General features: G+C 36.3%; 1 protein-coding gene across 2 annotated transcripts; it reads left to right on the top strand.

Annotated features, from left to right (window-relative positions):
- The first annotated feature begins 325 nt into the window (after positions 1-325).
- On the top strand, positions 326-8,041 carry LOC120078616 (poly [ADP-ribose] polymerase 1). 2 transcript variants are annotated; one of them, XM_039032904.1, is made up of 20 exons: positions 326-619; positions 1,259-1,308; positions 1,399-1,582; positions 1,923-2,109; positions 2,207-2,504; positions 2,817-3,012; positions 3,083-3,244; positions 3,328-3,388; positions 3,496-3,559; positions 3,650-3,901; positions 4,144-4,381; positions 4,510-4,622; positions 4,742-4,818; positions 4,983-5,143; positions 5,373-5,564; positions 5,650-5,758; positions 5,966-6,048; positions 6,155-6,292; positions 6,384-6,566; positions 7,651-8,041. In XM_039032904.1, exons 1-20 carry the CDS (start codon positions 476-478, stop codon positions 7,696-7,698), a joined length of 2,940 nt encoding a protein of 979 aa, XP_038888832.1. In that variant the 5' UTR covers positions 326-475; the 3' UTR covers positions 7,699-8,041. The 2 variants fall into 2 exon arrangements, with proteins under 2 accessions (XP_038888832.1, XP_038888831.1); XM_039032903.1 differs by having other exon boundaries at positions 327-619; positions 2,204-2,504.
- The last annotated feature ends 2,454 nt before the right edge of the window (positions 8,042-10,495 follow it).

The following is a 10,495-nucleotide window of genomic DNA, read 5'->3' as shown; positions in this document are numbered from 1 at the left end:
TAGCAATTGATAATAGTTATTAGTGATAGCAGCTGATAGCTTTCGATTTGAGAAAATCGGGAAGAAGTGAGCAAAATGGTGGCTAGATGTGAGCCTTTTAGTTTTTTTTACCATTTTCTTACTCTATATATAATTATTTTTTACTACATATACTATTGTTTTCCGTTTAAATGCAATTAGCCCTATTTTTTATAAAAGAAATTGGGCTATTCTGTCTCCTTGCCCGAGAAGTCTGAGAGCCCAAAGTCAAAATGGCCCAAAATGAATCGTCGAGAAGAAGCTTTTCCGACTCTCTGTCTCTTTCGCTCGGTGTCACTCACTCTCCCTCGCTCCTCTGACCAAGATTACATTTTTTAAATCGAAGATTCTCAATTTCGCTCACACCCAACATTCCTTGAACTGTATATATATGTTTCTGATTGTGGGCTACTGTTCTTCAGCGCCTTTCTATACAAAGTGTTAAGTTCAGGTGAAAATGGAGAACCCCCAGAAGCCATGGAAGGTTGAATATGCCAAGTCTTCTCGATCCTCCTGCAAGACCTGCAAAAGTCCCATTCAGAAGGAGAATCTCCGCTTCGGCAAGATGGTTCAGGCCACCCAATTCGACGGCTTCATGCCTGTAATTCACCCATTTCCCTCTTTCATCATTTCCCCCCCTTTTTTGAGTGCCACTTCCCTGTTGAGTTTCTGGGTTTCTTCGTTTAACCCTTCTTGTTAGCTTCACTTGAAAGTTTAGGTTTTTGGTAACTCTGTTTTTGTTCTTCGTATTCTTCATTTCGTATCAGTTTATTGGTTTTTCTCGCTACGTTACTCTCCTTATCATCTTCTATTAACTGTTCGTTTGGAGAATATACATTTGCTTCCACTTGGAATCGGTTCTCACTGACTTTCGCTTTTCAAAACTTTTGTTTATGGAGACATTTCAATTATGTGTATTTTGAAATGGATAAGGATTAATTTCCGATGGGGTTATTTCAATTTGGGTGCGTCGTGAAATTCCCTAATTATCAGTTCTGGCTGCTAATTTATTTAGTTAACAATGCCTTTTCAGTTCTTTTCTTCTAGTTAGAAATTGAGTTTCCTCTTATCTTATGCCTTTTAACTTCTCTATTTTAGTGTTTGCTTGTTAATTGGAACCTATCTCACTCAGACGTCCTTTATTTTCCTTGGCATATTATTTTAAATTCATGGAGTGTACCTATAGTTTAGTTATGATTAGACATTCTTAATGTTGATATGCTCATATTTTTCTGAACAGATGTGGAATCATGCGGCCTGCATATTGAAGAAGGCAAAACAGATTAAATCGTACGTGTACTAATGATATTTTACCATATGGATATTACATGTATAACATATGGAAAATATGCTTATTGGTTCAAATTTACGATGTGATAGAATTGACGATGTTGAAGGACTTGATTCATTGAGATGGGAAGATCAGCAGAAGATCAGAAAATATGTGGAAGACAGTGTAGCTGCAGCTGCAGTTGCTGTTACGCCTGTAGAGAGTGGTATCGAAGTTTCGCAAACTTCACGTGCTTCTTGCAAGCACTGCAAACAGAAGATTATGAAAGGAGAGGTAGCTTGTTTATCCATCTTCTCTTAACATCCTATTCTCTCAATGTGAATATAGTTAAACATCTCTTATCTTTTAACCCTTTATGTAGCTTGTCTTTCTTATTTGGATTTCTTGTTTTCACGTTCAAACCTAAACCAACGAGGATTTAAATGCTGTTTTGAGGATTTAAAGGTCTTAGATATTAGAAATAACTAGGGATCTTTCCTTTTCTTTTCTTTCTTTCTTTTATTTTTTTATTTTTTATTTTTTTATTATTATTATTAATTTTTATCTATTGTGTCATCCATATCTATGGACTCATTAAAGAAAAATATTGATTTAGTTGTAACTCAATTCCAAGGTTCGTTTGTCCACTGCCCTAGATGGTAAAGGGGCCAAGGGCCTGGCTTGGTACCATGCAAACTGCTACATGGAACAGTCTCCATCTACCCAAGTTGAGAAGTTGGCAGGTTGGCAAAACCTCCCACCTTCTGATCAGGCTGCTGTTAGTGCCTTGGTTAAAAAGCCTTCATCTGCTGTAAAAAACGGTATGGCCTTCATGTAAATCTACAAAATAGTGTTTTAGATGTTCTAAGCTCATTCATTTATCAACTCTTTTGTATATGTGTACATGGCTTATAGAAGAGAAACAGACGACTTCAAAAGCTGGTAAACGTAAAAAAGACACTGTGGAAGACCAGGATTCTAAAGTTACTAAGGCTGTAGGAGATGTTTCTGAAAGCAGGTCCATGAAAAATGCTATTGTTTCAGCAGACCCCCAAAACTCATCTGATTTAGTGAGTAAACTGGAGGCACAAAGTAAAGGACTATGGAAGCTAAAAGATGATCTGAAAAAGCACGTGACAACTGCAGAGTTGCGGGAAATGCTTGAATCTAATGATCAAGATTCAACAGGATCAGAGCTTGATTTGCGTGATCGCTGGTAGTTTCTTGCCTTCAAGTCTTGCCCCTTTCTTTTTTTATAATTGATTGTTCTTCAGAGACTAGTATTGGACTTATCCTTTCTTTCATGCATTACTGCTTTATGACAATCATGCTAGCATCTTGGTAATTCTTGAACGAATTTTGTTGAAAGGTAGTTGATATAACCTTTTTTTTTCTCTTTTTTATTTTTAAAATTTTTATCTTGGGTATATTTATATTAGTTGTTATGGTTTTGTTTGTTATTCCAAAAGGTTTCTCTTTGTTGCTTCTAATACTGGCACACATTTCCTAATTAATTTGACTTGTTTAGTGCTGATGGTATGATGTTTGGAGCACTTGCAAAATGCCCTATCTGTGCTGGTTCATTACGTTACTCTGGGGGCATGTATCGATGTCATGGATACCAGTCTGCATGGAGCAAGTGTAGCTACTCTACTTGTGAACCAGAGCGCCTTAAGGGGAAGTGGAAAGTCCCAGAAGAGACTGGCAACCAATATCTTAGCAAGGTTTCTGCAAAAACCAATCTTATGTGAAAGTAACACGAATCATGATTTCACATCTTATGGTCTCTTGCAGTGGTTTAAATCACAAAAAGGTGCAAAACCTATTCGATTATTGCCACCACCATCTTCCAGTAGTGCCAATGGCAATCAAGCTTCTAATAGTCAATCACAATCATCAAAGGCTGAAAGCTTGGCTGAGTTAAGAGTTTCCTTCTGTGGATTAAAAGATTCCATGGTAAGATCCAAGCGGTTGTATGCTTGAAATTACTTTCGTTGTGTGAAATGCAATAGTTGAAATCGTTGTGTCGAATCTTGCAGGGAGAATGGAAAAGAAAAATCGAGGGTGAAGGTGGAGCTGTTCATGCCAAGATAAAGAAAGGTATTTTCTTTACTGTCTTTATGACCTCGTTGGTCAGTCACCATGCAACTCTTTTAGAATTTAGATATGTTATGTTAGTCTACTTTGATGACAAAAATTAAGTGCAGATACTAATTGCTTGGTTGTGAGTGGAGATGTGGATGAATATAATACAGAAATGAAGAAAGCAAGGTAAATCATCCCTGCAGTTGTTAGTTGTATCTTTCTTAATCAATTGATTTCCAGTTTCTCTCTCTTTTGGTTACTGAATTCAATGAACAGGAGGATGAAGATACCTATAGTTCGGGAAGAGTATGTGGTAGATTGCTTTAGAAAACAGAAGAAGCTTCCATATGATAGATATAAAGTTGAAGCCACTGGTGAGTCCACCAGCTTGGTCACCGTAAAGGTGAAAGGGCGAAGTGCAGTGCACGAATCCTCAGGCTTGCAGGATACAGGTCATATTCTTGAAGACAAGAAAAGCATCTATAATACAACTTTAAATATGTCAGACCTGTCAACTGGAATTAATAGGTATTCTTGTTTTCTCCCCTGCACCCGAAACTGTTTTCCTATGCATTCATACTAGGTATGTCTGAGATTTTGGGAATGTTGGTTTAGATGTACTGATGATTGTTTTTGCCAGTAGGTAACAAAGGGTGTGTGCAAATGTGTATGTGTGTTTTGAACTTTCATTTTTAAGTAGTAGACTAGTAGACTTCTCTGCTTGGATTGGTCAGTGCAATCTCTTACATATTTATGTTTACTATTGGAAGCTATTATATTCTGCAAATCATTCAAGATGATAAGAGTTCAGACTGCTACATTTTTCGCAAATGGGGTCGAGTGGGAAATGAGAAAATTGGTGGAGTCAAACTTGATGAGATGACAAAATCAGATGCAATACGTGAATTCAAACGGTTATTCCTTGAGAAGACAGGGAATCCGTGGGAAGCCTGGGAACAGAAACTAAACTTTGAAAAGCAGCCTGGCAGATTCTTCCCACTGGATATCGTACTACTCTTCCTTTCATCATTATCACATCGTCTTCTTCACTACCATTACTTTCTTAGTTCTACAGCTCCTCTAGTGATCATGTTACTTTCACTGCTTGAGTCAAGTCTCAATGTTGGAACTTGTAGGATTATGGAGTGAACAAAGATATGCCAAAGAAACCGAAGAATTACTCGACCACTAAACTCGCTCCTCAATTAGCAGAATTAATGAAGATGCTGTTCAATGTGGAAACTTACAGGTTTTCCAAATGACCTTTCTCATTGGGGGTTGGGTTGCTACTGGCTCATGCATGGGTCTTTTAAGATATGTATAAATATTTATTTGTTCGAGTCAAACACTAAGTCTTAAGTCTTGCAGGGCTGCTATGATGGAGTTTGAGATAAATATGGCAGAGATGCCGCTTGGAAAATTAAGCAGAAGTAACATCCAGAAGGGTAAAATGTCTTGAATCTCTCATCAAATACAGGATATCAACCGCATTTCTTGCATATTTTTAGTTCTTTTTTAAATGGGAGTTTTTTTAAGCCCAAATTGATATCTTTTTTTAAAATTCAAAATTGTTTTCTTATATTTCTACTTTCTCTGACATCTACTTCAGGTTTCGAAGCTTTAACAGAAATCCAAAACCTGTTAAACAGTAGCATGCATGATCCGTCTATGAAAGAAAGCTTGATTATTGATGCCAGCAATCGTTTTTTCACCGTGATTCCTTCTATTCATCCGCACATTATAAGGGATGAGGACGATTTCAAGTCTAAGGTAACTGACCACTTATTTCCTAACCAAGTACATGGGGTTCCTTTAACAATGGGAACTTTTACCTTGTTTGCGTACTTTGAAAGAAAGAAACTCAAAACATCTATGACGTTGGCAATTTGAATTCATGAAGGCCTTTTGATTAGAACTTTCTATTGCCTTTTGATTTGAACTTTCTTTGAGCCCTCTTGTTTCCCCTCCTTTAACTGGACTACTCTGCATTGTTTCATAGTTGAAAATGCTGGAAGCACTCCAGGATATCGAGATTGCTTCTAGGTTGGTTGGGTTTGATGATGACAGTGATGAATCTCTTGATGATAAGTATAAGAAGCTGCACTGTGATATTGCTCCATTATCTCACGAAAGTGAGGATTATAAGTTAATTGAGAAGTATCTTCTCACCACGCATGCCCCAACTCATACGGTTAGTTTACTTCTCTTGTCCTGTCACTTTCCTTCACTGTGCACGAATACTAGCTGATATTGTTTTAATTTGTACCTTTTGGAAGGATTGGGCTCTGGAGCTTGAAGAAGTATTTTCACTGGAGAGAGAAGGGGAGTTCGATAAGTATGCTCCATTCCGTCAAAAACTTAAGAACAAAATGCTGCTGTGGCATGGTAAAGTCAACCTTTTTTTAATATAGAAAATGATGTACTATTAGAAACTTTTTTCTTTCCCCTTTTTAAGCTCATTATTACGTGGGAGTATGAATTCAGTACTTTGACTTTTGGTTGAAAATTAGAATGCCTTAGCTAGTTGAGCTTTAGTTATGTTGACTGTACTAATAGGAAGCAGTATATGACGTTAATGTTTATATGGTGTAGGTTCACGGCTGACGAATTTTGTTGGGATACTTAGCCAGGGGTTGAGAATAGCTCCTCCAGAAGCTCCAGCAACTGGTTATATGGTATACCTATTTGGCTATTTGGTGTATATTGGTTCTTAGAGTATGAATTATACTAAAAATTGAAGTACATTTTCTTGTTTGTCTGGGAATATGTTATTGAGTGCAGTTTGGAAAGGGAATATACTTTGCGGATCTGGTGAGTAAAAGTGCACAGTATTGCTACACGGACAGGAACAATCCCGTTGGGTTTATGATTTTGAGTGAAGTTGCATTAGGGGAGGTTTGCGAGCTGAAGAAAGCTGAAGTGAGTTGAATTAGGAATGATAACATTGTTTGTCGTTGAATGGGAAAGAGTTGGAGGTGAATTGATCTTTTTCTTTTTTTGTTGGTTATAGTATATGGAAAAACCACCTCGAGGAAAACATTCGACGAAAGGGCTTGGGAAGAAAATGCCAGCTCCATCAGAACATGTGAAGTGGAAGGATGATGTGGTGGTTCCTTGTGGGAAACCGGTGGCGTCAAATGTGAAAGCTTCAGAGTTGATGTACAATGAGTACATTGTGTATGATACGGCTCAAGTAAGTTTTTTAAAAATGCTTTGGTTTTATTCTTGCATATTCTGATTGTGTTGTGTTGTCTTCTGTTTATATATACTTTATAAAAAAAGTTAACCCTATAATAATAAAGTAATAGTAGAAATTGTCGAGAGAGAAAGAGACAAGTTTTGAATTGGTTATATTTACAATAATTAAGATACCATCTTGTTATATATATTTATAGTTAAAAGAAAGTTGGTTATGGGGGAGGAAAGGTGAGTGCTATAATGGTAGATATATAAGTGCACTGCTTTTGATTCTTCGCATTTGTGGTGACTTTACTCTCTCTAGAGAGAGCGGCATGTTAGAGATAAGTTTTGAGAGAGGAAAAAGATCTAAGTTGAAAAAGGTTGAGTGAAAAAAATGATCGAATGAGCCGCTACAATATGATAGCTTTCTAATAATCTTTGGATCTCCGTATTCAAAATCTCTATATGCTCCCTAATTATGAAAAATGATTCTATGTGGTTGCCACATTCAGAGTTTCTCCCTCTAAACCTTTGGATACACATTCAAAATATGTTTTATAATTTCACTCTTATATATCTGATATTGTAACCCCAGCCACATTGTGGTGGGCCGGCACCATAGATAATGGGAGCTACCTCTATGGATTTTAGGTAGAGTTAAAGAAGAAAGTAAAATGTTGAGAAACAATAATTGTTTCTAAAATTTGAAATGGTTATCAGTGATAAAAGCAAAAAACAGAAAACAAAATGGTTATAAGCAAAACTTATTCTAAGATAATGTACTGTATTTGTGACTGAAAACCCTGTTAGTCTTTAATCGTTTCACTTAATTCAACTATTTTCAACTTCATGCAAAGCTTTATTTAGAGAAAATCAATCTTGTTACTCAAATTCAACAACTGAAATCATCATATCATTAAATTTCTTAAAGATATAATTTGCAAACAGCAATTTCACAAGTCGATAAGGCTCCCGAAAATTTGCTTAGTTATAGAATCACTCCCTCCCACATGTATGTTATTGGAATAGAAATAAGAATGGAGACAATGGCATTTCATGTAATTGACTGATTGAGAGTTGTGGATGTGATTAAACAGGTTAAGATGCAATTCTTACTGAAGGTGAGGTTTCATCACAAGAGGTGAGAAGAAGACAACATGTAGTTATTCGAACGGAAGGAAAGTTGTACAGTCTGCAGTTCTGTCATCAGATCAGAAACTGCTTCTTTGTTTTTGTTAATATGGGAAAAGAATTGAACTGTTTTGAACTCTCCTTTTTTGTGCAAGTCTTGAAAAGATCTCATTTTGAGGAAGCAACCCAGTAAGGAGGGAGATCTTTTCTTTCTTCCACCCATGTAAAGTAAATGTGATTTGCCTAAAAACAGTGCTTGAATTGAAATCTTTTGTGATTAGACTTGATAAACAGATTCAGGACCGAAGTGATATATTCTGAAAGCGTAATCTAAGGAAAGACAGACTGATTGATCTCTCTCTTTGAATCAGCAACATCAAATATCATCAATCAAAGTCCATTATTTTTTTTTTCTTTTCATTGCTTAAGATTCAAGGCAAAGCTTCTTCAATTGAGTGTGATTCTTATCTTTGTTCAAATGGGATGAAAGTTTGTGATTTTGGAATCCTAAAAGTTAGGTTGCTGCTGCTGAATTGCATTGCATGGCTGCCATGTGCATTAGTGAGGTGTTGCCAAATAAATGTTTGCTTATATCACACTCTTACAACAAGCTGGGAAATTGTAGAAGAAATTTGAAGGGAAAAAGAGGAATGCCATTGCCAAAGGCTTTGTTTTCTCTGAAAATCTAGTTGCTGTTTAATGACATGGGAAGAAGAAGCAGTCATTTTCTTCAGTTTAATGACGATGGGATCCATTAAATCTTCTTTAATGTCTTGCCCCTTTGTTTCTCCAAGAGATGTGTCCACTAGAAAGTGAATTGAAAGAAAAGCACTTTTTATTATTCACTTTTCAACTGAATTTGTTTGACCATTTTGTAAGACTCAACTTCCAATGCTTTAGTTTTTTGCACATTTAGAAACCAACCAAGCATTATGTGTCTCATTTGGGTTCCCAAGTCAAAGTGTCTCCAACTCCAATAGATTCCTCCATTTAAGTTCAATGTTAATCTCAAACTTTACCAACTTCATCTGTCTTTGTTCATATTTTGTAGATTATATTAGGTTTAAATAATTATTTTCCATACTCTTAGTTTTGATTCATTTAAGACTACTTTTAGAATGTTTATTTTAGTCTCCATACCTGTTATTTTTAAAATGTTCATTTTGATCTCCATACCTGTAAAAAGTAATCGTTAAAATTCCTTCATCTTTATTTTTATTTCATTTTTTTCAACCATAATTTTAAAATTACATTGCATGTGCTAATTTTCTTACAACGTAAGTGTAAATATGTATCAAAAGGTTTATATTATGTATAAAAGTTATAAATATGTATCAAAAGATCTCTATTATGTATAAAAATTATGTTGAAATTTTGCAAATAGAGATAAAAATGGTCCTTTTTTAAAAGCATAGTAACCAAAACGGATATTTTGAAAGGACATAGGCCAAAATGAACAAAAATTAAAAGTATTTAGATATTGTTCAAGTTGAAAGTTTAAAGACTAAAATGAATATTTTAAAAGGGGACTAAAATGAACCAAAGTCAAAAGAAAAAGAATCGAAGTTGTCACACCCCCTTTCGAGCTCACCTCTCGAACTTGGAAGGAAGCTCGACGACGACAGATACCACCCTTTTGTGATACCTATTGCCCATATGAACTAATTATAATTCATCTTAGTTGAAAATAAGAAAAAACAACTTTATAATTCATTTGAAATTCAGTTCCATATAAATTGTAAGGGTTTTTTACCAAGCATTTGCCCAACCCATTCAACAACCACTTAATTAACATCTAACTTATGGCAGACCTCGTCTTCTCGTAACAACTTGGACTCTTCTGCTACCTGTGAAGGAAACATAAAAGAAAAAAGTGAGCTAAAAGCCCAGTGAGTGGTAAGCAACTTACATGGTCTCTTCCAATCCACAGAGACGAATAGCTTAAACAACATATTCACATAGCAAAGTCATTATTCAAACCTCTAGTCCGAACGAGTTTGCTATCTGCTCTACCTACACACGGTAGATAGTTAACCCCATCTTCAAATTACTTCTATGTGCACATAGATCCCTCTCTTATGGGCTTAGAAGCTAGACTTGTCGGTCCTCTAACCATCCCACATGAGGTTCCTCCTGCAGACTTAAGAACTAGGATCTCATGACCCTCTGACCATCCTCTGAGGTTCTGCCATAGGTTCAGAAACTAGGTCTTTTGACCTCCTGACCATCCCAGGCCACATATTCTCATCATCATTCAAGCTACTCATACATCTATATGCACAAGATCTTAAGAAGAATACCACTCATAGTTCCCTGGTTCCTTTTGGAATCCCGGGCTTGCACTAGCTTAATGTTGACTTAGAGTCTCATGTTTAAGGCTAAAATAACCTTAGAATACCTTCTTGGTCCTAAACTTAGCTTACCAACTCCTATTGATATGAAACTAGGCCTTTGAATACTTCTGGACAGCAGTCAGATGCAAGGCAGGCTTTCCCTAAGCAGTTGGACGCATGGCAACACCTTTTAGACCCATGGATTTCATCTACTCAACGCATGGACTTAGGTGAACACATGACATCAGTGGTTAACGCATGGGCATTCTTTGGCCAACACATGAACCTTACCCAGAAACCTAAACTCTCCCTAAACCTCTCATTTGAATATTTTCTGAAGAGAATTTGAGTTGTGAGCTGAAATAAAGTTCTCTCGGTGTATTTATAGGCCCTCAGAAGTATCCTTGTCACTCTTCCTATGCCACAAACGCATGACACATGGTTTGCACGAGAAACTTATGTGTCAACACCATGCTAA

The sequence above is a fragment of the Benincasa hispida genome, chromosome 5, assembly GCF_009727055.1.
Source record: "Benincasa hispida cultivar B227 chromosome 5, ASM972705v1, whole genome shotgun sequence".
In the NCBI taxonomy this organism is placed as follows: domain Eukaryota; kingdom Viridiplantae; phylum Streptophyta; class Magnoliopsida; order Cucurbitales; family Cucurbitaceae; genus Benincasa; species Benincasa hispida.
The sequence above is the reverse complement of the archived record's forward strand: the minus strand, read 5'-3'. Positions and strand labels throughout refer to the sequence as shown.